Source organism: Lasioglossum baleicum, chromosome 7 (genome assembly GCF_051020765.1).
Source record: "Lasioglossum baleicum chromosome 7, iyLasBale1, whole genome shotgun sequence".
Classification (NCBI taxonomy): Eukaryota; Metazoa; Arthropoda; class Insecta; order Hymenoptera; family Halictidae; genus Lasioglossum; species Lasioglossum baleicum.
This window is the reverse complement of record NC_134935.1, coordinates 10119495-10147429: the sequence shown is the minus strand read 5'-3', so window position 1 is coordinate 10147429 and position 27935 is coordinate 10119495. Positions and strand designations below refer to the sequence as shown.

The 27935-nt window shown below is 39.2% G+C and overlaps 3 protein-coding genes across 4 annotated transcripts in view; 1 reads left to right on the top strand and 2 right to left on the bottom strand.

Annotated features, from left to right (window-relative positions):
- Window positions 1-8537, bottom strand: part of Hao (Hydroxyacid oxidase) — a 17152-nt gene extending 8615 nt beyond the window's left edge. The window contains exons 1-3 of one of the 2 annotated variants that reach the window (XM_076427974.1): window positions 4215-8537; window positions 3799-4081; window positions 3191-3342 (exon numbers count right to left, since the gene is read on the bottom strand). In XM_076427974.1, coding sequence (XP_076284089.1) covers window positions 3191-3342; window positions 3799-3932 — 286 coding nt within the window. In that variant the 5' untranslated portion in view covers window positions 3933-4081; window positions 4215-8537. The remainder of the gene's footprint in view (window positions 1-3190; window positions 3343-3798; window positions 4082-4214) is intronic. The other variant, XM_076427973.1, reaches the window with a different exon arrangement.
- LOC143210775 (N-acetylgalactosaminyltransferase 6) overlaps window positions 1-15119 on the top strand; it is a 15778-nt gene extending 659 nt beyond the window's left edge. Inside the window, exon 2 of the mRNA XM_076427959.1 lies at window positions 452-15119. Within this exon, the coding sequence (XP_076284074.1) occupies window positions 452-2080 (1629 nt within the window). The 3' untranslated portion in view covers window positions 2081-15119. The remainder of the gene's footprint in view (window positions 1-451) is intronic.
- On the bottom strand, window positions 12477-27935 carry Faf (ubiquitin carboxyl-terminal hydrolase-like faf). Its single transcript, XM_076427926.1, has 30 exons — window positions 27781-27935; window positions 26039-26251; window positions 25678-25942; window positions 25378-25603; window positions 25161-25295; window positions 24921-25077; window positions 24510-24833; window positions 24165-24422; window positions 23981-24079; window positions 23635-23909; window positions 23363-23564; window positions 22961-23290; window positions 22538-22872; window positions 22233-22473; window positions 21893-22030; window positions 21547-21804; window positions 19687-21449; window positions 19143-19316; window positions 18934-19075; window positions 18522-18826; window positions 18123-18373; window positions 17877-18052; window positions 17599-17795; window positions 17140-17267; window positions 16863-17029; window positions 16309-16574; window positions 15986-16233; window positions 15678-15880; window positions 15338-15600; window positions 12477-15119 (listed from the first exon to the last, which is right to left on the bottom strand). Exons 2-30 carry the CDS (start codon window positions 26102-26104, stop codon window positions 14972-14974), a joined length of 7740 nt encoding a protein of 2579 aa, XP_076284041.1. The 5' UTR covers window positions 26105-26251; window positions 27781-27935; the 3' UTR covers window positions 12477-14971.

Below are 27935 nucleotides of genomic sequence, written 5' to 3'. Positions count from 1 at the left end.
TACCGTACTTTCACTTTTGCGGGTCCCTTTCGCGGGTATCATCGTTTCATATAATTTTTATACGAAAATATAATACAGTCAAACCTCGATAACTCGATTTATAGGACGAAAATCTTGTTCATTCCCTTCCGCTGCACTTTAAAAACCTCTATATATCGAAATTAATATAACCAGATATAACTTCCTTTGACCCCTTGCCCTCTGATTTATTTTACGGTTTCAATGATTAGAACTTTCTTTGTAGTTCGTAATTTCTTAGAAAAGGAGAAAATTTATATTTACTGTATGCCTGCATGTTCTCCTATAACTATACATTAACAAAACCAAAATAGAATTTCATCTCGGTTTAAAGGAGATTAATAACATACATATTTATTAGACACTGTTGAAAATTTTCATCACTTTGTGTAGTTATCTCTGATTTTCTCTAACATAATTTTTTTTTCAATAGGATGAAGATAGAAAAATTGATTGGCACGATTACAAAAAAATTGCCATGGATGAGAAAAGAAGTGGGATGGGTGAACACGGCAAGCCTGCCTTCCTCTCACCCTCTCTGGACATGTTGAAAGAAAAACTGTATCAGGTGAATGGTTTTAATGCTGCGCTCAGCGATGAGATTGCCCTGAATCGCTCTGTACCTGACATTAGGCATTCCGATTGTAAAAAGAAGAAATACTTAAAAGATCTGGACTCGGTTTCTGTGATAGTCTCTTTTCATAATGAACACTTCAGCACGTTGATGCGTACTTGCTGGAGTGTTCTTAATCGTTCGCCAGAGTCCCTTCTCGAGGAAATCATATTGGTTGATGACGCTAGCACTAAGGTAGAACTAAAGAAAACATTGGACGATTATGTTGCGGAACACCTGCCTAAAGTAAAGATTGTAAGACTGCCAGAACGTTCAGGGTTGATTAAAGGTCGGTTGGCTGGAGCTAGGGTAGCGAAAGCAAAAGTGCTTTTATTCTTAGATTCCCATAGCGAAGCCAATGTCAATTGGTTGCCACCTTTACTGGAGCCAATTGCACAAAACTACAAGGTTTGCGTGTGTCCATTCATCGATGTGGTAGCTTACGAAACATTTGAGTACAGAGCACAAGACGAAGGTGCCAGAGGAGCTTTCGACTGGGAATTGTACTACAAACGATTACCGCTACTGCCCGAAGACCTCAAGAGGCCAACAGAGCCATTCAAAAGTCCCATCATGGCAGGAGGACTTTTTGCCATCAGTGCTAAATTCTTCTGGGAACTAGGTGGATACGATCCAGAACTAGATATATGGGGAGGAGAGCAATACGAATTATCCTTCAAAATCTGGCAATGCGGAGGCGAAATGTACGATGCTCCGTGTTCAAGAGTAGGTCATATTTACCGAAAATTCCCTCCATTCCCCAATCCAGGCAAAGGGGACTTTTTAGGAAAGAATTACAAGAGAGTTGCAGAGGTGTGGATGGATGAATACGCAGAATATATCTACAAAAGGCGTCCTCATTTGAGGTCATTAGATCCTGGCGATTTAACCAAACAACGGAATCTAAGACATAGACTTCATTGCAAACCATTCAAGTGGTTTATGGAGAATATAGCTTTTGATCTGGTTGATGTGTATCCTCCTATAGAGCCAGATGATTTTGCATCTGGGGAGATCCGTAACATGGGTGTGCCTGAACTGTGTCTCGATACGAAGAAGAGGAAAAAAGATGGACTTGTGGTAGTCGATGTCTGCATGAAAGATAATCCTAAGATCGAAGGAGAACAGGAATTCCGACTGACTTGGCACAAAGACATCAGACCCAAGGACCGCACCGAATGCTTTGATGTTTCCAGAGGGGACACAAAGGCTCCCGTAGCTCTGTACCCTTGCCACGGAGGCCAGGGGAATCAATTGTGGCGTTACAATATTGAAAAGCAATGGTTAATGCATGGCTATTCATCCAGGTGTTTGGACACCGATCCAGCGAGCAAGCGAGTCTTTGTGACAAATTGTGATTCGGCCTCCGCCACACAGAAATGGAGGATCGAGAAAGTAAGCATGAAGGCCATCAATAATTGGGACAATGTGGGACCCAAACGACATTGATTGCTCCGCTTCTTTACTTGCCATAGATTTTGTAGTCTCCGTTTAAACATTTTCATTGGTACGTGTGTACGCGAACACACTTCCTTTACATTAACTAGTCAAAAAAGGAAATGTTGTACTCCAATTTCCTCTTTCCACGATTTTGCCCAAGGAAACATACTTTGAAAAGATCAAATTATGTTTCGTCTTACGACAGGTGTTCATTCTAGCAATAACCAGTGTATGAAATTTTTCTTTCGAAGCAATTGATACTATTGTAAATATCGTACGAACCCTCTGTTGTGCCTTAAACATATAACTGCATTTAAAGCTATACATCTATATATTAATTACAGTAATTACTTTATAAATGTAACGTTCGCTTTAACGCTCAATTTTTTACATATGACAGACTGGTGTTACGGTGTACGTAATAGTAGATGAGAACTGATTGTAGAAATTTCTTTAATGCCAAATTTCGAAGGAACTAATTAAGTTTCTTGACTGATTAACAAGGTATTCTTATAGTACGTAATCCATCATGTACTGCATACCGTTAAGCGAAATTCTTTTGTACGCATTGTTTAAAATAAATCAAAAATTCCACTCACGATTGAAATACAACTTAGACATGGTAGTTTCTAGATATCTGAGAACATATCAACTCTAAGCACACATTGCCGAGCACCAATTACACGATAACGTGATTTCTGTTTGTAATTATGTAACGTATAAATGATCGATTACTGTAAGAAGGAAAAACGGAGTATTTTATAAAAATATTCTATTTTATAATGAGATATGGTAGAAAAGGAAATCGTACGTCATTCTTATCAATCTTCACTTTTCGTCTGTACTATATTCATTGTATATTTGATAAAAATTTATACAATAACGAAGGACGAGAGCAAATTCTATGCAACTGTGATCGCGGTACGTTTTTGTTGAACTATTTTTGTAAGACGTTTGTATTGATTTAATAAAACATTTTTATTAAATCTATACGAGGTATTAATAAATGTAATCGACGATAATTCGAAAGCAATTGAATCAGAGACTTTCGTTTTCGAATCAAACATTACAATAAAAGAAAGTAGCATTTTACGTGTATGGATTCAAATTGCAACTTACCCCTTGCGTTTGCGAGTTCGCCATCAGGATGCGCCATGCGCTGCATAGCCGATGGAGCAACCCCCAAAGGCATCGAAATCTTTTCGCCTAAAATTGTAGTGCTCAAGTCCCTATTCGAAACATCCCTCAAAAATCTTGGCCGTATCCTATATCTGAAAAATTACTTGCTCTACTTATTTCTTCTAAAATCATTTATGAACAAGTTCCTCGATTTTATTTGGTGTACTAATTAGCAATTCCCTATCGTCAACCACATTCTGCTTTCCTAAGTAAACGATACGATTTATTTTATTTTGAATTAGTGCATACAATCAGCTGATTATATCAATTTTAATTCATGCTATCTCGAAGGGTTCTCAAATCGTTTCCTATTTTTTAACACTAACATTTAACACATTTTTTATTTTTTAATTATTGAAATTATAAAGATGCTTCCATCAGAAATTATTCAATAAATTTCTTTATTTAATCACGTGTTATTATAAAAATTGTGAAGAATCTAAATAAATTCAGTCTTGTAATTTTTCTAAAACAATATATTGTATAAACGATACATTTTGTAGCCGTTACGGTTAGTGTTAATCGATCGGGCATCATTGTATACGTACTTTCTGAAAGCCTCGACGTTCAATCTCAAACTGAACTCCTCTCCCGCCCCCGAATTGTAATAATCCCTTACGGCAGGCGGCAAGTGTTTGATCGCGTACTTTTCGTAATCCTCTACACACACGAATTGCGACATCTTCTCCGATACAAGGTAGACCGATCTCTATTTTCGTAGATTTTGATATCGAGTGCTTCAGCGCACCATAAACCCGACAGGGTTGCTCGAATCGGTCGATGATCTTCGCTCACGTTATCAAGTTCATCCCTTTAACAACAATCCACAAACTGCAGACGTTAAATGCAAATAACAACTGAAGAAACTTTAATGAAGTTGTGCACAGACTTCATCTCCTTCTGGTTGCAAGGAAGAAGCTGGAGTCTGCATGAAATATCGTTAAAGTTACTGCGGCACCTCTACCTTAAGGGGCGAAATCCTTCAGCTAATCAGCACGCAAATTTACAATTAAACTGTCAGTTCAAATGATATTCACGATCACTCGGCTGGTTTAACGATCGGTAACTGACTGTAGCAGTTTGGCGAAGCCGCGACGATAACCCTTGGACACTACGCGTTCTCCAGTATACACTGATAAAACTGTTTGCTCTGTCTAGCTTCCATGGACTGACTCTCAATCTATCTCTCTGAAATTAATGAACGGTTTCTGTGAATCTGCCACTTCTGCGATATGAATCAATTTCTTTGTGCATTCAGGTCCTAGATATCGTCCACAGCTTGGTCGTTGTTGTGCTCTCCCGGAGAGGTCAAGTTCGTGATCGTTATGACATACTCTTCCGCCAAGTTATTTATTTAATGAGCTGCACGCAACTCTGGAAAGGGTAAATGTCTAATCGAAATTACATAATCCATCTCGTTTATCATGCGATGGGGTAATCCTGACTGAAATATTATTGTGACCAGAGATGAACATTTATATGTACTTATATGATTTTATGTTAGAAAATCAATGGAATCTTTGATATTATAATCCTTTAGCGATTTTCGAAGACAACACATTTTACATTACATTTGTGTAGAATTAATTTCAAACTTGTAGAAATTGACGTAAAGTAATTTCCCTTGGAAACAACGGTTCAGAGCATTTAATTTTCTTTTTTCGATTCACGAAGCATGATCCTTTCGCCCGGTTCACCATCCAATCTCGTGAAACTGTTATCGGCGATGAAAAGTCAATATGCACGGCGTGCATTTGTACGATTAGGTGCCGGATTGATTATTTCGCTGTCTGTAGACTGATAAATTTTCATTTAAATAAGCGGCGAATTATCGTAAATGCTGTATATCGGTAAGTATAATTGTATAATCGTCCAAGGAATTTTGTAACGATGCTGCGTCATCGTTCATTCGTTGCCAAACTTTTCCGCCGTAGGTTTAAACCAATATATGTATATGTACTTAGTCTATTGGTAAATACGCTATTGCGATATGATCGAACTTTCTCGTGAATGTTTAGCTACTGATGTCATCGAACAACCTTCTGAAATGTACGGAATAACAACGGCTAGCGATGGGTTGTTTGACAAATTGATTATTATCTCCATTTCCGGCACAATATTCGCAGAGTTAGTCATTCGGTGCACAATTCTGCAGGATTCTTCAGACTTCAATTCTCAGCGGCTTCCTGGCATTATGCATTTTCCGAATTAATAAACATAACATTACAAAATAAAACTCGTCTGCATTAATTGCAAGAGAATTAGATTGAGGTAGTACACCAAGGTTTTCAGTCTACTACTAATCTACTCACTTTTCCGCAGTGATAGTGGATATTGATAGTGGAACTGCGGATTTTATGCATTTACGATAACAATGGGTACGCACAATTTAAAGCAGTGGTCACATTAAAAAGATTCAAGGACATCAGTGTATTCGTTTCAGTCCAATAAGATAGTTAAGAGAACAAAAAATATTTTTTATTTGGCTCCGGTGTCTTGCAATCGATGCAAACATTTCTAATTGTGCATAAAGATCCGCAACTTCCAACGAACCGGAACACACGTAGCAGTGTGATCAACTGGAATCGAGTGGGAGGAAGAACCCGGTGAGCAATCTGCTCTTGATTTGGTATGAATTTGGCACCAACTTTAACGCCAAATGCGGGCCCATCTGTTTCCACATTAGGCTCGGTATTTGGCGACAGGTTTTGGTCTGCAGATTCAGTGTAGGCAAGGACCAAATCCTGTTCCAAACAAGTCTTGGCACCAAGATGACCGCCTGTTGCTCACAAAGGATGTATTAATCTGCACGATCAGATTTTGCCGACTGGGAAGAAGAAATAGGATTCTTTTTAAACCGTACTTTATTACATTCTGTTAGAAATAATACACAAAAGATTCTCAGGGGTCTGCGAAGCTGTTCGCTCTGTGGAGCCAGAGGGGCGAACCCCTTTTTCTCGACGGAGGACCAAAGCTCCGCGTGTATACGACGAACCGTCGCCTGCGACCCCGTCGGCTGGCCGTCGATCCGCGCTTTCGAAATCGAGAATATACAATCTTAATTAATATTTATATTATCGAAAGTCTGCGAGGGACCATAAATATATAAGGGCGCGATGACGGACGGTCCTTCCTTGTCACTGGGGCTGCAGGCTCGGTTGGCCCAGCATCTAAACTCTTTCTCTCCCGTTTCTTGACTGCGATCAATGCTCGACTCGATTCGATGAAATGCTCACGTAAATGCGCGATCTTCGAACGACGCTTACTACCATCTCCTCATCGTCTCTCTGTCGCTTCTTTCCGAGGAACAATCATCGTTTCTCATAGTGATATCGCTTCAGAAGTCCGTTCCTTCGCGTTTCGAGACAAACTACATGTCGCCTTCGACATCTCTATCCCGGGCTTCATCCGTGCTTACTTTCTCTTTCCGTTTTATTCGTTTTTTTTTTTATATCGAGGTTTTACAAATCGTTCGCTTCACCGGTTTACAACGAAAGGCTACGAAATCTCTTCTCCTTTTGCCAAACAGAGAATCATCTCTCTCTCTCTCTCGCTCACATTCATTCTCGATCACACACATTCTCGTCTCGTAGAAACGCCGTGGACCGAAACACACAGTGTGCACGGCGTTGGCGATTAGACTGCGGGGCTTCGCGACGCGTGTAGAAATCGTTGAAAAATTATGCGATAGAAAATTCGGGTGGAATTTAGACAGCGTGACGTTTTATTTACAATTCAGTGAAAACGATCCGCGAAGGAAACGAAGTGGGGGTTGTCGTGTAATTTTCCGTTTGTTCGAGAGAGAGCTTTGCGGTTTCGGGGTAGAACTTGTCGAAACCTCCGCAGTCTAGCGATTTATCTCGGCTCGATATGAAAGCGATATTGAAAGCACACGCGAGCAGCGCGCGTACAACGTTATCGATCACGTTCCGGGACGCTCCGGTAAAAAAGTACAGGCGAAAGCCATAGGCAAATGCAAGCGGAACAACCACAGCGTTACGGTACAATACGTGGCGTCCCTGATATCGCGTTATCTGCGCCATCATACCGTGGAAAATACCATTCGCATTCTACATTCTCGAATTATGCTTCTTCAACTGGGCGTCGTCTTCGTTTAATCACCGTGAGAAATTATAATGTCGCGATTAAACTGCGGTCTCGCGGGCGTTTCCATAAAAGGCGTTACACGACGAACGTTGCACACGTGCTTACACGCGCGCGTACAAACACATGCATCAGTGAAACAAAGAATATACAAACGCTTCTCGGTTACGGACGTGAAAATCGACGCCGGCATGGCCGCAGTCTAAAGCTGTTAGTACGAAGGTCACTGGTGGAACCAGCGTGTCCAAGAATTTTCGAATTTCGCTCGTAGAAATCGCAATCGAAGACAAATTCGTTTGATCCAGCGAGAGCTCTGTCAGGTACCAAATTAAATAGAAATCTCGGCCCACTTTAAATAGTCTCTGCGTCGATTGTTGCTGGGATTCTATTCGTAGCATAGATTTAATCCGGTAGCCAACTAGCATTTGGTAATTTTGTTTCCGCGGTTATGAAAAAGAAGGATGGTTCGTGGAAAGTGTCGTGGATCATCGAACAACGTTCCATCGCGTAGTTTTATTCGTCCCGCGAATATCTCTGTATCGAAAAAGAAGCAGCGTGTGTCGCGATTACATTATACTCGTGCATCTTATAGTCTTTGTTTTTCTCATTCTCTCCCGCCTCCTTACTCTCCCCCTCGTTCAAAAATCTCGTCCGCGGTGTCCTTAATTCGTTCTGCTCTTATCGCCGACCATATACACTTACATACATTCACATACATCCTTACAAAACGGTGTAACGATCATTTCATACAAATCGTCGCGCATCGCGCAGCGAAGTGGAGCCAGGATCCAGCTGGACGAAACCGTATTGTAAATTAGTGGAAAAGGGAACTACTTGATGCACATCCGTACGCATTCCCTCAGTCGTTTTTATTTTCCAATAAAATTCGAGTGAATTGGTTAATTGTCAGTAGACTCCGGATGTTTATGCAAAGTAAAAAGTTTGTGCATCAATTGCAAGACGCAGGAGCTAAATATAAATTTATATTCTTCGTTAATAATTTTCATGTGATGAAAATAATATATTAATACTTTCAGTCTTTTAATATCTTCACTGTTTTAAATTGCACTCGCTTATTTTTGTTATAAATGCATAAAATCCGGAGTCTAATTATCAGAAACAGATTAGATTATAAAAAAATTGGCGTTGCTACTCCTAGGTTATACAAATTCGGAGAATACCATCGGATAAGTCTAAAGAAACGCTGTATAATTTGTCCAGCTAAATCGCTGGATTCATTGCACTGCACGCCATATTGATCGAATCCGTGCCGACAAACGCAGTGACCGGTTTGTGCAGTTTGCGACGACCATGCACCAGCGAAATTTATTTATCCACGTGGTCTATCTGGTATTTCTTATGCTTCTCACGAAACTTGCTTCCTCTCTCTCTCTCTCACTTTCTCTTTCTATCATAATATGTGTTTGTGTGTATTTTCTTTTTGTTTGCCCACCGGTCTTGTCTTTATTCGCAGAAAACATCGTTGTGTCGAACTCAAGCGAGGCAGTGGCTCGTCCTAATATAGGACAACGGAAAATGAGACATTCTAGTCGACGTATCTGCGATACACTGTGTAATACTAACGTTACGCGTACACAGGGTGTCCCGAAACTAAAGAACTGCAGCTTCGAACCTAACGAAAGGGAGTTGCAATTCTAAATGAAACAGAAGCAATAAGGGGACGCACGAAAATGCTACGGGCAGGAGGAGCTCACTTGTCTTTTGTCATTTGTCCACTACCCAGTGAAGCTCTCGTTCGAAAAAACGTACCGGCTCGCCGAGTAAATATTAGAGATCCCTAGTTCACGAAACACACGTGGTACGCGAACCATGCAGCAAGAATTTAAGTGCAGGATGCGCGTTCTCATTTCTGGATAATGCAAAAATGGGGGTTTCCAGTAATCAAAAGCGCCAGTTAAAATATCAATCTAGGCTGCAATCGTCCTCAAAAGTCCTAAGTAGTAATTTTAATTATTCGGCAGCATAATTTGCGTTATTCGGAAGCATACAGCTGCGCATGTAGCCATTTTCATAAAGCTACGACAGCTAAATGCTACCGAATAATGCAAATTACACCTCGTAAACGAAAAAATAGGACTTCCAAGGACGATTGCGGCATAGATTGATCTTTTAACTGGCGCTTTTGATTACTGAAAAACTCCATCGTATGCATTGTTAATAAATGAGAAGGCAATACTGGAAACGAAATTACCCCCTTAAATTCGTACTACATACTCGGTTCACGTACCACGTGTACACGTTCAAAACCGCGATCTCTAGTAAATATACAAGTGTGCAGCTTCACGGTCTTTCTCCGTTGTCGACGCTTCGCGCGCATTCAACTTCGAGATTTTAATCGAGCCCTGAATCCATCTAGACTGGCGATCGTGTTCGGCTTTCTTTTCTTTAAATCTTTTGTCACAGTAATTCGCTTGCAACGATGCTCCACGCAAAAACGCAGACAATTATGATTTCGAATGTCCGCGGTTGCGGCGTCACGAAGTGTTCCTGCTTCGGAAGATCGAGTAATGGATCTTTCGATCGTATCTATTTCAGATCTAATATTCCGAAAATTTGTTGCCGTGATAAGTATTACAGTCACTTGACGCAAAGAAACACCGGAAACGCTGAGTTTGAACGCCTTCTGCTGGGAACCAGAATTTTCAAGATGGCAATTGCTACCTCTGGCAAACTATCGTCGCTTTTCAGCGATATTGAATTTTTAAAGGTAGTATGTATTTAATAAGGAGACAATTGATTCAACAAAAAATGTATTTTCTTTAGGTAAGAAGATTCTCAAGGATGGCCGCTAACGTCGATCGCCTCCAGCATGTATATATATAGGTTTGTCAGATTGTATCAATAGCAGCGGAAAAATGAAAATGCCCGTGTCCAATAAAATGACTAATCAATTTTCCCTAATTCTTTCGCCTAGTTTCGAAATGAAGAGACTATAAAGAAACGAACGACTCTATGTACGTTCGATACCACCATTCAAAAGTTTGGGATCATTTGTTTACCGAGAAACGAACTACAAATTTCCATCGGCGGAAATGATAATTGGAAGTTCTAATTTCCGTATATGGCCGTAGCCGGAAATCCGCGGAACTACCGGGAAAGGATTGATTCTACGTTTACAAAATACCTATGTGAAAATAATTTGATCGATTTCTTTCTATGAAGCTTCTCTCCAAAAAATAATTCATATTATCCACTTTCTAAAAGTGATCTATACGCCTAAAAAACGAAGCTTCATTCGTAGATCTGTTAATTTGCATCAACTAGTCGCTTATTTAGTTGTACCGTAACGTTCAGCTCACCCTATACATCACTTTAATGTGAAAATAACAGGTGTACCCTGCAACCGACAGTGCAAACAGAAAATAAGGAAGTCCGCGCGGAGAAAGAAGTTGAAGTTGTAGGATTAAATCGGTTTTCGTTCAGTGGAATTCGTTTTTTTCGATTAGATAAATATTGGAAACTATCATGTTCGCACATCTTAATTACTTCTACTTTCGTCGACGTCTATAAAAATATTTCTAGCGATGTGGTTTCATTAAATTGCACAATAATTTCACGTAAACTGGTGAGGAACTTCTTTTTTCCACGCGGAATCCTCGCTTTCCGGTTGCACCGGTATAATTACAGGACACCTTGCATATCGGCTAGAGAGAATTAATAACAATAAAGACATGAAACACTAAGTTACATTATCTTTTTATTTTCTTTCTCCAACCATGAATACTATAAGCGATCTCAAACTTGTGAGCGGTAGCGAGTATACAGGGTGTCCCGATCGTTGTCATGAAACTTCAGGGCTTTCCTTAAACTTCTCTATAAAAACTGCGGGCCGAAAGAGATGTAACACTGTTCCAGCGCGCAAAGCTTCTAAGATTAAAATTTTCTACTGTATTCCCTCGAACGATTACGTTGGCTATTACATGTGTCGTTTGTTGTTGCGCGGAATTGTAATGAAATTTGAGAACCGGTATCTTCTAGTGTATTAATTCTACAACCTGGAAAGTTTCCACGAAGTTTCAAAAAGACAGTCCCGAAATTTCGTCGCGACGTTTTCTCGCGGGACACCTTGTATATAGTGACAGAGAATATCATCCGAGGTTTCGACCACTCAAAATCTTGACAGTGAATTCGTTTTTGAATGAAAATCAAGGTGTATGTATATGTATATATGATACAAGATTACGCTTGACCAGCGGTTTTACAATTAAATATTAAATAATCAGTTAGACTACATTCTCTCGAGTGTTTCTTTTTTCTTCTTCTTCTTCTTCTTCTTCTTCAAACGAACAAAAAGAAAGAACTGAACTTAACATACAGTCTCTGTGTACAAAAAACCAGGATTTACAATAGCGTTACTAACCTCAATGTATAATAGGAATATAATAAATTTTTATCACATATAAAAAGCAGTTTGTATATGTACATATCTGAGTAAGATTAGGTACCATTATCGTTATTATTATTATTAATATTATTATTATTATTATTACTTTTTTTAACCGATAGAAGCTATCATATAATTTGGTACACTGTTTAACGTGAATATTTGATAAATACGAACAATAATCAATGCGTCGTTAGTTTCCTGGTGTCTTGACGATATCGTTGCTTTCGCATTTTCACGCACGAATAATTCCTATGTATACATACACGGTGTTCGCTTCTTTTCCTCCTCTATTTTTCCTTTTGTATCCTTGTCGACATGTGGTTTCGTAAGTTTCTCTCGTTTTTCCGCTTTCTCGTATTTTTATCGTCTCGTTATTATTTATAGAATATTTATATGTATGTGTATATGTATATACAACGTACTGTGTATATATATAAATATAACACATTAGTCAATATATGTAAGTCAGAGCCATGACCGATTCGCGAGTAGTCAAACTTTCGTGTTTCCCTCTTATTCTCAAGGAGGTTTCGCTGAAACGGCACACGCTTCCTTACTATCAAATAGGAAACACCGGTTTTCTTTTGTTTTATTTTCTTCTTTTTTTTAACACACCCTCCGCGACAAAAAAGGCCACAGCTCTCCCTCCAAACGATGGATATTGCGTACCATAGAACGATACAAATTAATGTTTGGATTTGTTTCACACCCCACTTGTGTTGCTACCGTCACGCTTTTTTCAATTCCTTTTCTTTGTTTTTTGTTTTGTTTGTTCTGCTTCCCTTTGCTTATTCTCTCTGTAAAAATTTTGGACTTCGAGCGAAGCTCGTCCTTCCTTGCTATAAGCCGCAACTCACTACGCTAAAGTAAGAAGATTTGATGCCTGGATTCGAGTCATACTGGGGCTACACGATCAATTTATTCTTTATTAGAGATGGAACGAATTCGAATATCCGTTGAATAAATTTCGAGCTTAAACTGCATTCACGTGTTCAGTAATATTCGCAGAATATTATCATCGAGCTACAGCGTAAGTAGTGTCGTTCTTGGATACAATTATTATTAATTAGTCAATTGATAGTTTTGGATTTTAAAATATTATTTAAACACTCTCGAGGAAAACGAAGTAACGACATTACTTACGGATTAAAGCGATGTTGTACAGCAGACTGCGGTTTTATGCATTTATAGCATATATGATTGTCTAACGTTCAGCAATAAGTTTAATTAACTGAAGTTTTTGTTTTCTGTTATTACAAACTTTATAGTCTTCGGTTAAGTAAAAACAATTCTGTTCGATTCCAGTCTCTGTAAATTATAAAACGCTACATATGCATATCCGCAGCCTAAGTATTAGAATGATTAAGTTGCAATGTGACATTCGAATAGTTGCATGTACACTGTACAGAAATTGATTTCGAAGAATTCAAACTCTTTGAAATTTATGAAATTATTTGTTATTTCAGCATACAATGCGTTCCATTCGTTACCATTTACAAATATGAAGAACAGGGTATTATATTTAAATCTTGGACAACAGTCTGTAAATATATATTGTACAGTACTCAACCATACGAATGTGACGTTCGAATTATTCTCAGTAGATTTACCATTACAATATATATTTTGTTGAATATGCGAGGACCGATTCGAATGCAACATTCAAATGTTAGAATATTCGAGGGATATTCGAAGCATTTGTGTGCATGCGAAGCATTCAAATAGCCCCAGTCATAGTTTCGATGTCTATCGGTTACACGGTATAGATAAGAAAGTATCCCATAGTTTACTTGCATAATTTAATAAACTCTGTGCCACCGTATTTTGAAAAAATCTCGCGTTTAGTTTCATGGACTGTGTGTCATATCTTTCTTCAATTTTCTCTTTCTTTCTCTCTCTCTCTCTCTCCATCTCCCCTCTAGCATTTCTCTCGTTAAGTAGTCAAAACGTAACAGACAAGAAAATAGAAGTAATCGAAATTCGAAGCAACAACTTGATCCTTAAATATCTATCTAAGAATACAAAACGGAGTCGCACAATGTCGAAGGCACAACCCTTTCAAAAATCGGATGAACTGAAAGAAAGCACGATGGGAGGCATCATCGGTATATGTGTCTAAAATTCTTGGGCAGTGGGCTCCTTTCTTTGATGCTCGAGAGATTAAGTACAAGAAAATTTCCTCTTCTTGCCTTTCCTTTTCACATGTACGTCACAAAAGACTAAAATAGCGAAATATCGATAGTTTTTTTTATTTATTTTTTTTTGTTTTTCTTCATTTCTTCGTCTGTGGCTCTACTCCTTCCGATTATTAGACTAACCACACCTTTCTCTCGCTCTCTCTCTTTCTCTTAAAGCCGTATCATCCTTCGGACCTTAGAAAGTTCCATTTCAACTTTTCCTTTTATTAGTAACAAATTTACATAGGCATACGGAAACTTATGTTCTTTTTTTATACCTTTGTTCCTTTCTTTTTTTTTTCTTTATGCTATTCGGCAGAGACGGGATTCCATAACACTATTCGCTATACATTTATACAATCTTATCGTATTCCTACACGCGAATTCGTATGCATTAATCGAGGCAAGGTCGGTCTTCTAAATATCGCAAATATTTTTTCTTTCTTTTTATACTTTTTTTTTCTCTCTCCTTGTTTTCCGTTAACCCGTTCGGGCCATTTCTTCCTAGCGCGACGCCCATTGTCTTAAATTCGAAAGCCGAAACCGGTTCGTGGATACACGGAACAAATAATGGGTGTGAACTGTTTCTAGGCGTAAGAAAAAACCATTGACGAAAAAATTGGTTGCCTCAACCAATACGTAGAAATTCTGTTCCTTAATCGTAATTCGCCTACACTCTGGTTTCTCTATAATCGTGTGTATGTGTGTGAGCCTGTGTTTATATGTGTTCTCCATTTTGTTCTCGATGGTGCAAATACGGCTGTTTAATTACCATTGTATCATTTATCCGTTTATATGAATTAGTAAACTGCCCACAGTTAAGACTCGACAAGAGAATTGCAAATGCAAAGTTCGTGAGAATACCAGTTGCAAAAAAAAAAATTGGTAGAACAGATTCTTTTGCGATTGTTAGATCTGTACAGGTGCCTCTATCGTTCGGCACCAAGCTGCTGACGCAGTTACATCTATGTAGCTCGGATTCGTTTCACCGTGACAGCAACTTGGTAGAACGCCGGTGGTAATTAGGATTCATTATGGATCCCGGCTGGTATTTTGTGATGACTCACAGTTCTGTGGACTATGCAACTGATGGGCTAACAGAGGAGTGTGAACTGGAGATGGTCCAGGTTGCGGTTCTGGTTCTTGCAGCAAACGCTGTAGTGCTTTCGCGTCGGAATAACTGGAAAAGACAAAAAAGAGGAGCGGAATTCAGAACACTCAGCCTGATCAAGTAAGAACTACCATTATGAAGGGTGTCCAAAAATAACGCGACCACCGAAAATATCAGGCACTTCTATAGAAACACGATTACGTGTGTCACCTCAGGATACGTTAGATGATCATTTAGCTTGAGACACTCTACTGACGGTAGTAAGTAAGCATAATACAAGTATTTACAAAAACACAAATTCTAGATTGCGTTCCATCCGCGTTGCATCCCTATTCTGCGGCTGATACTTGTCCGCTTCTTCCGCGCAGTCCTCGCTCGGATCCTCCATCTCTGGTTCTACCTCGGGGCAGAGCTCGCAAGCTCTTTCCAAAGTTTTTCTTGCGCTGTTGCTACGTTCAAGGACATAGCCGTTCGTCGAGTCATTGGATTGTGCTGGAGGAGACCAATTGCTATATGCGTGGGGATACGGGGCTGTAGAAGCATACGGTCTCTGGAATTCGAGTAAATAACGTTTATAGATATGTCCACGCCTTTCAGATCTTCATTTCATTATTCTACAGTGCATACCTTTTCGAGTTCTTCGTGAAGCCAGTCGATAGCGTGTATCCACTTTCTCCTTAATTCGGGACTGTGGTGTAGAAGTTGATGAGCAGGTCTACACTTACTGAAGAGGTGCACCATGCACTTAATGCACTGGTAAGCTCTCTTCTGATAATGGTGTTTGCTTCTTTGTATTATTTCGAATAAACCGTCTCTTTCATCTGGTACGCCTAAAAATATTTTGGCATTCTTAGGAACTGATACACACACTTCATATCGCTATAGTTTTTAACGCTTTTGTGTTGCTTGAAAAAATTTTTTCTGTATACACATGCCTTTAAGCGCATTGTGGACACGGTGTGTCTGCCACGAATCCTCCATAAGGAGCATGGCGAGTAACAAATCCGTGTGATGCTTCAGATCGTGCGTGAATGAAAATCCAATTTGCCACAATAATTCACTGAGTACTGTTCGTGATAAATGTGGATTTTCCCAGCAACAGTATTGAAGCAACTTTACAGTGTCGGTAAAAGTAACATCGGTGACGTTAACATCGGCATCTTCGATCAGCTTCTTCGTGTAGCTGTTGACGAAAGTGTAATTCGATTTACTTGCACTGGTTTATTTCTTTTCTTTTTTTAAATTACAAAATTCTTACCTGTTTTTAACAAAAAGAATATCGGCCGCCTGTGGTTGAATAGGCATCACATATTCATTTTGACACGCCGGGTCACCGTATGGGTTTGATAAAGGCGCTACTCCTGACTGTGCATGACTCGAATGTGCCTTCGATGATACATCGCAGCAACGTATTAGCATACTAACTACTTGGTGCAATTTAGTTAGCTCTGGGAATTGATATTTAATTATTGGGCCGGGCCCCTCGTCGATCGCGACTAACATAAACGTAACCGGGACATTTAACTGCAATGAAGATAGAAAATATTATAATGCTTTCCAATTGTAGATAACCTCGTAGATAGCAGAGTTGGGTTTATATGTTATTATATTAATTATAAATTATTATTAATAATTTGCTGATTCTAATAGTTCGAAAGAACAAAAAGTTACATTTTTGGAGATGAGTTATTTATTGTATATCATAAATGGGTTTATTCGTTATTCGAAATAACTTCTGCCCAACTCTGGCAGATACGTACAGTGTAGAATAGATAGCGTATTACAAAAGTTTGTAACACATATTGCGCTTACCTTCAGCAGTTGGGCCTTTTCGGCAAGACCGAGCGACGCATATGTGTAGAACAGAGAAAAGTAATGTGGCAGATGACGGCCATGATCTGAAATTTCGCGATGAAGTAAAGAAAGAACTGCATGCAATAAATGATCGCTAAGCGTTGCTGTTGGGTCCAAAAGTATGGCTGAAAATACGTAGAAAAATTCGTGAAAGTATTTGTTGCATGAACTAGATATTCGAAGTTCTAAATAGAATTCAAATGAAATAAATAAGTGAACGGCATGAAAAACTTACTTGGTGCGTTCAAACTAGGTGGCACGCATGGGCCATCCTGAAGTGAAACGTGTGCAAGAAATACCAAAATTTTGAGAAAAGCTGTTCGAACTTCTGAACTAGGACAGCTCAAAAGGTACTCGCAAAATCTAAAGACAATAAATGATTTTCGTTAAATATTGACATTTTCTACCCTCGTGCATATACACTGCTGTGCAAAAGTAAGAAGCACTCGGTCATATTTAATAGAAAAGCGTAAAAAATCAAATAAAAAGTAAGTTATGAAAAAGGATTCCGCTGTTTAATTGAATAGTTCTGAGAATATGTGTTATTGCGGATTATCTAATACTTTAAATGCAGTAAATCAATCATTGTACAGTACAATTTCTACATAAAGATATTGTTTGTCATTATATCTTATAATTATACTGGGTGCTTCTATCTTTTGCACAGTAGTGTATACTGAAGAAATCGTGATACCTATGTGGATGGTTAAACAGCACGTTATGAGCAAACCATGACCGCACGGCTTTACTGTTGCGCAAGTGGTGACAGACGATATCGTACCAATCCATAGCGTTACCTCGTAATGTCTTTTTTGTATGGAAACCTGTGTAGAACAGGAATCTCGACGCTAACTGAACAGATAGCATTCCAAGTTCCTCTTGTTCAGGACTCTGTAAGAGCAAGCATAAGAGAATGGTCAAAAGTTATTCACAGCAATGAAACGAACACTACTCTTCGCTCATTCAACTCACAAGTTTCTCGTTCATATTTTGTCTGTTGATGTTATGAGGATTACAGGATACAAGTTTCTTGATAAATTGAAAATATTCTGCGCTAAACTGGTTCCGGTTATGCATAAACTTTATATTTTGTTTCCTGACGCTATATTCAATGGCTGGGGGCATTTTCATGACGCCCAATTTCGTATCTAAAAGTAAAAATATTTTGTTTAGCGTTGTTGAAACTTTCGATAAGTACATAGACCAAATGATACTCACACAACGATAGTTCGTTAACGCTTTTCATTAAAGAATTCTCCTCTACATCTAGCCTGGTATAAAATAACATATAGGCGTTCCACCACCGTTTCTGTTTCCGATAGCTCATTCGTTTGAGCATCTGGTCAAACACCTCTCCCAAGTAGTCGCCGCCGAAACACTGAGATTTCATTTCTTCCTCTTCCTCCATTCTACATTCCGTAACGTCACCGTCGTCGAATTTATACCACTTTGCAATGCCGTCGCTTTGCCTATCGTACAAACGTTCAAAATTACTCTACATGAAAGCTAGACTGTATGAAAGACCTTTTACAATTACAACGTTTTAGTTTCAATGAGCAGATTATACGAAGTCCGAGGATAAAGTTAATTAGCAATTTTTCCGCTTTTTGTTAATACCTGTGTAAAATATAAGAATAGTAATGGCCACCGCTAGCCTGACCACTATGCACTACGATTCCAGTTAGCTGATATTTAGTACAAGTTCCTTTTATCGACTCCTCGTAATCACAGTCTATAACTTCTCCCTCCACTTTAGCCAGTCCGGAAACAGTGTAAGGTTCCATATCCAAATCTCTTGGAAATTCAAAGTAATCGTTGAATTTGATCGCGCAATCTCTTTCAAAGTCATAGTCGAATCTTTTTAATTGAATCGCTAGTACTGGTGGCAATTTTTTTACACACAATCGTTTTACGGTGACAACCTTAAAAAAAAAGTATAACGATTTGGATTATTAAATGTTGCCATTCATCTAACATAATAGTACTATGTACAATATTTATTTATTTGGAAACGAATTGTAGCCTATACCTTCTTATTACACTTGTCACAATGATAAGCGTCTGCACCTTCCAATAATTCTCCTTTCACGTATTGCTCGAGGGAGTCCAATAAGTTACTGTGGTTCCTGATATCCACGCTTATCAAACTGAACGGCTCCTCCTTGGAATATCTGTAGATAATGTAATGCGGTATTACAGTTTACCGAAAAAAGCAGAATGTAAGAAATAAAAAGGTACCTATGAGGGCAACCTTTGCAGATTTTCTGGTCACTATATGAACCACCCAAAATCCTGCTCATTATCTGTTCATGTCCTAAAGCTTTTAACGCTTCATCTAAGCTTTCCACTAAGCTCATAAAAAACTCTACTGCATCTTGTTGTTCCCTAAGATTTACAGGTTCGCCTTGAAGTCTGGAAACAATAGCAGGGTAACCGATCAGTACAACATGCTAATTATTAGACAACGGATTTTTATGCAAAATAAAAATCCTCTTTGAAATTTCTTCCTTCCTTTAATTATTTTAAAAGGTCAATAATCCCTACTCTTCAATTCTTTTAATCTATGCATTGTTTAAAACTACAGCGACTCACTTTTGTTATAAATGCATAAAATCCGCAGTTTACTGATTATACATGCTCCAAATTAATTTAGCCATTAATATTCAATAATATACAGTCGAGGACAAGACTAAGTGGACACAATTTTTAAGAAGTTATTAATATTTAAAGGATGTCCTCACATAATTTTGTCCCCGACTGTACGAAGAAATGGTGTACTTACTTGAAGTGCTTCCAAAGACCTCTAGGTATATAATATTGCAGTTTGCTATAAGCCAAATGACCGAAGATCGCCTGGACTTGTTTCAAGATTCCAATATTATATTCTTTCCGTGATTCGTCTGCTCCGCATTTCTCTTCGTTCGTGTCGTTATCGTTTGCTTCGATGGTTTGTTCTCCTTTGATCCGTTCTTCGCCAGAAAAGTCCTCGTTTAGGTCCGTGGCTGCGCCCTCGGCGGCTAGCAGCCCGACTCTTATGCTCTCGACCATGTACAATTGTTGTAATACTGAGTTCATGTAGCAAGTTGCACCCGCGTTTTTTAAACCTACAAAGCCTTTCAACGGCCTGAGGCCAACTGGCGGTAGATAATCCCATTCTACTAGCGGTTCGTCTCTCTCCGAGTAGAACATGTCAGTGAGCATTGTGACTAGAAGTTTCATGTTGGGTACACAGCCTATACAAAGACCTACAAGTAAATCGAATGCCGCGCTAGTCGACTGAGGGGTTGTACAAACTGGGCACGCTTGCGAGGCACTTAACTCGCCGGTGCTGCGAAGCTGCAGCATTAAACGCGACGCGGGAAATACAAAATCCTCGACCAGTTCTTTCACCAGGTTCGTGCCGTGTTTCTCGTCGGAGCCGAGTTCGAATTTTTTACTAGCCGGTAGAAATGCCAAGAGTTCTTTTGTAAGGCCAAGATGACCTTCGAGAACAGCCTCGTCCACTTGACTCTCACCGGTCTCTTTAACATTGTCCCGTACCTTTTTCAACCACGCTATCTCAATGTTCAGCAGTGTCTCGACAGTCAAAAGCGGGCAGCCTGACATGTGAGCGAAGTTTAACAATCTACATAACAACTGAAAGTACTCGTGGCTCTGTTTCGCGTGTTCTACGACGGTAGTATTTAGAACACTGAAGAGGAGCGTGATGGCGAACAGCAACGATTGATGACCGCTGCTGTACCAAGTCGATATAAGAAAAAACTGTTCAGCAGCAGCCATTCTGATTACCGGTGAGGGACTCAGCAACACAAGATCTATCAGAAACGTGTGCCACATTTTATCCCGTGGTAATGACTCCAAAGCGCTCTGGTTCAATACCAACGCGATCGTCAGAACTTCCAAAGCCTCTTTACAAACTAACACGTCATTGTTGTCGGGATTATTCAGTGTCTCCTTCTCCTTTGATTCGTGTAGTGCGTGAAGCATTTCAACGGACGCATTTATGTTGTTCAGACTGCCCGTGGAGGCCGCCCATGCTAGCCTAATTATGGCACGAATAGTCGGTACATCCATCAACGGTAACTCCCAAGATAGAGCTTGCATAAAAAGCTGCCGACATTTGTCAGATTCGGTTCCTCCGCTCGATACCCAGTGCGCTAAATGCTGCGCCAATTTAGCGGCTACATTTCTCAGCATGTACTCCGTGTTTTGATTAGGTACGCTTTGCAACGCCTGCTTCAAAACCGCGACCGGTGTTCGATTGTTGTGAGCGTGATTCTCTTGGTTCTCGGAAATCCCAGCTTGCATCTCGTCCAACACGCAGGCCATAACGTTACCCACTACCGTCAGCAACAGTTTACACAATTTTAATACCGTCAAATACGCTGCCCGTTTCGTGGTTTCGTCGGCGTTCGGTAAGAATTTATTTTTACTCAACATCTCCAGAATTACTTCAGCTTCGCCGCTCTTGATGAAATTACATTGAAACTCAAACGCTTTCTCAGACATTGGATCCACTGCCGGCATTAACAGACTATATAAAACCTGAAACACATATCAATTATTAATTATTATCGATGCATCAGCAACACACACTCTCATCTTCTCACGATTCATGTACACTTGGGGTATTACGACTTACCTCTAAATTGTATAAAACTTGGCTAGGACTCGGAGTAAAAAATAAAGAATCTACTGTAGTATTTTGTTCATTATCTATATTATCGTCGTCTTTACAGTGGCCGAATAACCACTGTAATCGTGACACGGTAAGGGTATCTGGTGGCACCAATTGTAAGAGGTTCCGTGCACCGTCACGTAACTGTGAGTGTTGTAGTGTGCATCCCAGATCTGCCAATTGAAAGAAAAACGTAGCGTGCTGCGATCTTTGCGATATGACCTGTAATAAAAGTATAAAGTTATGTAAAGGTGACACCGTTGCAATTAATTTTATAATAATTTTGTATTGAAAGGAGGAATTAACATACCACACCCGGTAAACTATTCTCTGCCTCTACATTTGGCCCATCGTATGGATGGTGGGGAGAACTAGTAGAACTATCCGAACTACTATCTGGTGAGCTCGGTATGTTGCTGTTTACTTGACTCAGTTTTGCAGACAATAACTGAAAGAATAATATTTCTGTTAGTGTGTCGTTTAGAATCGATGTATTTGGTTCTCGCATATGAGATGTCTGATTTTTAACGAACTAGGTAACATTAGGTAATGTTACCTACTACTAGGTAATGTTAATTAAGTTGTAACTTAATCTATTTTTTTCGAAATATAGGAGTGTCTGTAATTGTATCAAGTATAACGATACAAACCATTTTATCTCTCAATGGAGTTTGAGAAAGAAGCTTCTTGTCGTCCGTTGGCTCTAACAAATCTCCATTAAGAAATAAGTCGAGTTTCACATTTGACCCATTCGCTTTAATTCTGCGTAGTATTTGTCGTCTCAGTGATCCCAATGTGTCGTTACTATGCGTGAATATATCTACATCGTCTACGTTAAGACCGGGATTTGCAAAACGAATAATCAGAGACAAGTGTTTTCCACGGGTTGCTCTATAAAATAAAACACAATAGTAAAACTTTTTCTAACGGTTGATATACCAAGAATAAAGTGTACCTGTGCAACGGTAATATTCTTCGTTCGACAGGAAACGCAGAGTCGCATTCGGTTATGTATTCTTGCAACACTTTCATCACACGACACATTTTCATGGCTTCCATTTTAATTTTGTTCGACACCTGCTCTTCGCGTTCCTCTTTTCCCTCGAGATATACTTTACTCAAAACAGACACAGTATCGTAATGTGCTTTTAATCTGTCCATGCACTCTCCTATGTACGTTACATGGAAAGCCAGTATCGAAGAATGAAGTCGTGGTCCTAAATTAGTGTTCACTTCCTTTAAAAGTTCTATGGCTCGATTAGCAATTTCTTCGGGACTATTAGTCACTACCTACATGAATGGCAGAATGTTTTCATTAACAAGTGATATCATGTAATCATCATTAGTACAGAAAAATGAAAATTATAATTCTGCTTACCCGCCACAAATAATCTGTACCGATTAGATCAACGTCGTCCATAAAAAACGTTCTTCTTTTCAATTTTAACTTCCCCTCTTTCGAGTTAACGGCTTTGAAAAACCGCTCGTAACACTTTATTCCACTTTCCGTGAGCAACGTTGGATCTAGTTGTAGTATGTTGTTTTGGAAGAAATCTTTGTTTATTGCTGGATCAAGATCCGGTTCGTCGCCCATTAATTTCGAGAACCATTTGAAGCAAGCTTCCCGGTCTGACACAAACACCCCTTGTTCTGCTAAACACTGCCAAATTTGCACTGCTTGATCCTCGCATAACCATAATTGACCGTCCTATACAAAAATATTATCATTACTCAATTATTACAGATATTCCAGAATTAATATATATAAAAGACAACATACTTTTAATAAGAAACGTAAGAAATTAAGCCTTTCTTGCACTTGCATAATGTGATTGTATCGGCCATCAGACATGTAAGTGTTGGGATCAATGTCCGGATTCTCTTTGACTAATTGCCGGGTTTTACTCATATAATTAGTTAAACTAATTGTAACGAGAATTACTATCGAGTGTTCTGCCTGGAGTCGTTGTATGACATCTTGCCTGGAATAACAAAACGCGAGAGAAGTTATGATATATTTGATCGAACGAAAATATGATACAACGAACGTACCTATAATGTAAATGATGACCCCGTTGACCATGACCTATGTTAGGATTTGGTTCGTAAAGGCAACATATTTCTCGGAATTGTTTCAAAGCCGGCAACACCCACTTGTCGCCGGTTTTTAACTCTTCGACGCACTTGTCTAACCAAATTGTCTTTTGGGCATCTCTTTCTTGGGAACACGAGTAATCAAGAATTTTTACGTGAGCATTCAGAGCTTGATCCATAATTTCCGTAGGCACCTCGTCCGAGTGAGCCAAGTTCCAAAAAAGTGTTAAAACCTGATTAAAAATAAAAATAATAAGAAACACATTTCAGACAGAGATATGCAGCAAAATAAAAGTTACAAAACCTTATGCGCCATTACTCCATCCTTATCGTCCTCTGCTAATCTTCTGATTAATTCCAATAACTTTTCTCTTTGCTTCTTGTTAGCCGTCTTCCAACTCCTCTGATATCAGAATTAAACATGAAAGTGTTAATTGGACCATGCTAATTGTATAATATTCAAAGCATAATTTTATAATATTAAATACCTGAAAACATTCGAAGAGGTGATCAAGCTGTTCTGGAGTGAAGTCCCAAGCAAGCTTAGCTAAGAGATCGTGAACGTTCTTCTCAATTGCTTCGTGTTTTCCAGCTTGCGCCGCCCAAACGGCATCCAAATCCTCCAAGGTCAAGGCTCGTTCTTTTATAATAAAGCGTAAAATCTTTTCCAACTTTTCAACGTACTGAAGCTGATGCAACGAATCTCGTAACACGATTTCCAGTACTCCATTTTCTTTTATCCATTTCTAAATAACACGAAAATAATAGAATATTTTCTAAGGCGTGTGTACACAGTCATGAAACGAATATTATCAGATTTTCATTGAACATACAGCCATACGTTCCGCTGTAAGCCACTCGTCCTCTTCAACGATCGCATTTCGATGCTGATAGAAGCTGACATTGGTAATCACTTTGTTCACTTCGTTCAAAGCATTCATCTTTCCATTGAACGAAGAAATTTGTAAGAGTCTCAATATCATCTTCAGTCTCAGAATTTCCAAGTTTTTAATCATCTCGTCCTGATGCGGAACCCGCGACACTAAACATTTTGCGGCTTTGATTATGGCTGATATCGCATCGTTTTTCGCTTCATTCTTTGCTTCCTTCTTTAATTCCTCATCAGTCAAATTATTCAAAATTACAGGCACCATTTCCTGTTAGAAGACGACGACGTGTGAGAAATCGAGAATTAAGGTAAAATAAGATTTTAACCGTGAAAAAGTGCATAAAATATTATTTACCACGATAGGCATTAGATATTTAACTATTGTGTGAACAGTAAGTAGTTCGTAACACAAACCAAAGGGTCTGATTAAAGCATAAATAACTAGTATCGATAAATTTCGGCCGCTCTGAAATCTAGAGAGCAATATATCAAATCCATTAAGACTTCCAAACCTATGACAAATCAAAAGAATCATTATAAACATTCGAATTATTTGAACAAGTATTTATTACTATTTATCATCTTATTTATTCACCTATTTATGAGATCCACCAGCCAACCACGAGTACTTCTTGAATCAGCGGGTGGCCGTGCATAAAGTTCTTCATCAGGAATATCGCTGCCAGGCGGAACAGTTTCCGATACCCTGGCTGCGTTAAATGTGTGAAATCTAAAAAAGGAAATCCATAGGTGGTTATGAACAGTCCATACAACGAAAAGAGACATGTAAACAAAACGAATAATCAACTTACTTGTTACTAGGATTAAAAACCATTGCCAGCAAATCAAGAAGAGGAAACCAGTCCTCGTCTAATTTCAGGACACATAGTTCCACCAACCGTTCGCAGTTTGCGTTGATACAACTTTGAATATTTAATTTCCAACTACTTACTGCATCATCAGTCAATATTTTGGTAAAAGAAATTGTGAGTCCTTCTCGAAAGAAGCGTTGACATGCCTCGCTTTGTACATCAATTCCTACAAAGAATTCGGATAAACTACTAATATTGTTTAATTAAGGAAAGACTGAAAAAGGTGATTAGTATAGTAACCTTTTTTACAAAGATCGATACTGGCTTGTAACAGACACTCTAACTCTTGTTCAGGTAGAACTGGTACAACCCAACGTGGACTAGATATTTTTTCATGAAGAATAGCGAGTTTTGCAATGGGAAAGTCGGGCTCTCCCTGAAGTTGATTACTATCCTCTACCGAGGTTAAGGTATCATTGGTGGATTCTGTTTGTACCACATTCTCTGTGAGTTGAAGTCCTGACATCGTGTCAGCTAATTGCTGTGGACCCGGTGGACTGTGCATCTATTGGAATTGTTTAATAATTCGTGTTGAATAAGAAGCAGTGTTCAGTTTTTTAAATTTTCACATTTTCTTTACGATAGTGTTGATCGAATGTACCTGTGTACTTTGCTGGCTGTCAGGAGGGTCCATGCCCACTCCTTGGCCTCTTGTGGCGATCGTCATTTTACGTGCTGCTCGCTATATTCCAATTATCTCAATACCTCTTGGTCCAATAATCGCACCGCCAATAACAATCATCCAACTCATTCACTGACATTAAATATAATTATACCCTAAAGGCCTTCTTTGAATAAACTATACCTACATTATCTGAAACATATCGAGAAAATACAAAGTCCTGTAAAGCAAATTAATCTCCTAATGTCATTCGGTGTATTTAGAATGCTAACCATTGAGATAAATAAAATGCTGTGCTAATAATTATAAGACTACAGCAAATCTGAAAGTAACCAGGAAAGTAAAGTAGAAACAGGAAAGAGAGAAGTAAATGGATTATGTGGTAAGAATTAAAACAGCTATAAAGGACCATATGCGATACACACACAGATTTGTTCCAGTCAGAATGTTTCAACGATTCTATTGTCTGAAGATCATAAAACTTAAACGAGCTATTCTTGTATTGAATATTCTATATAGATCACAGAATTTGCACAATTTTTAGTAAACTCTCTGCATATGGATAGCTCTGATTAAATATTCTGACACTTTTTCGGGCGAGATAAGTTCGTGGTTTCCGAACTCAAAAAGCAACAAAGATAACATCAGGACGATTCTAACGACTGATTGTCCCAGAACCTTCAAATAAATCTGTGTGGCACACTGTAATTCGAACCCGTCCCGAGGGACACCGGTATGCGTCGCTAATTCACGGTCGAACGAGAGAAAAAAAAACGAATATTAGGAACAGCTCGGTAAAGGCGCACAAATAACGAGAAACTTGTCGCGCATTTGGTAAGTAGCATGACAGCATGATCTTGCTAAGGTTTCAACCGACAAATTCCGATCGTTCGTCTCGAACCGACAGGAACGAACGTTTCTTAAACGATAATGGTGTCACCCGACCGTACGAGACCAGTGCGAGACTAATAATCGCATCTAACGGTTTGTATACTTTTTTGGAATTTCGCAATCCACGAAAGGTACGATGTCATGTCGCGAATTATTCCTTTATCTCTCTCTCTCTCTCCCTCTCTCTCCTTCTTCTCTCTCCCCCTCTCTATCTCTCTCCCTTTCTTTCTATCACTCTCTCCCTCCCACTCACTGGTTTTCTTTCTCTTACTGGCTCTTTTTATTTCTCGGGTGTATATCGTCGAACGTACCGAGAGCTGTCAACCGTCAAAAATTAGAGCCAGGAAGCGGTTGAGCCGGCCCGCTTTCTGTTGACGGGACAGCATCGTCCGGTAAATAATATCGCGAAAAATCACCGTCGAATTAGCTCAGAATTACGCGAAATACGTCTACGGCGTGCTTACAAAGAACTAACGTCGAACGTCGACGGAAGGAAATCTCGGGTTATTCGCACGCGGCCACTTCTTCACCGTACTTCCGATTTCTGTTCGTTTACAAGAAATAGATGAAACGATTCCACTCGATCGGTACCTATGGGATTTCAACGATCCTCGGTGTTCAGGGAGCAACTATTTTCGCCCCGTTCACTCAACCGGGCCACCTCCGGACAAAATGGCGACCATCCTAACGATTAGCACTGCCGTACTAAGAAAAACCTTTTAAATTCCGTTCGCGAACGTATCACGTACGGATAAACCACGTACTACGACACAGGTCGCTCTTACTATCAACAATTAACCGATCTGAACTTCTAACAAGGGGAAACGCACCTTTACATAGTAAACGGTGGTAGAAATATTTGTTGCACTTTTTGACGTGACGTTATGGAACTCACTGGCGAATCTGTAAACACGGCTATCTTACGGCGCTACTGTCGTCCTCGAATTAAAACGACCACCGTACCCACTGACACTACTACGTTCAC

What these genes read in the sequence shown, in the direction of transcription:
- Faf (XM_076427926.1), bottom strand. Translation starts at nt 26,104, where the DNA reads ATGACGATCGCCACAAGAGGCCAAGGAGTGGGCATGGACCCTCCTGAC. An exon ending in AAGTTTTATACAATTTAGAG is followed by an intron (nt 21,450 to 21,546) that starts GTAAGTCGTAAT and finishes TATGTGTTTCAG; the next exon opens with GTTTTATATAGTCTGTTAAT. An exon ending in TTCACGAAGAACTCGAAAAG is followed by an intron (nt 15,601 to 15,677) that starts GTATGCACTGTA and finishes CTCGAATTCCAG; the next exon opens with AGACCGTATGCTTCTACAGC.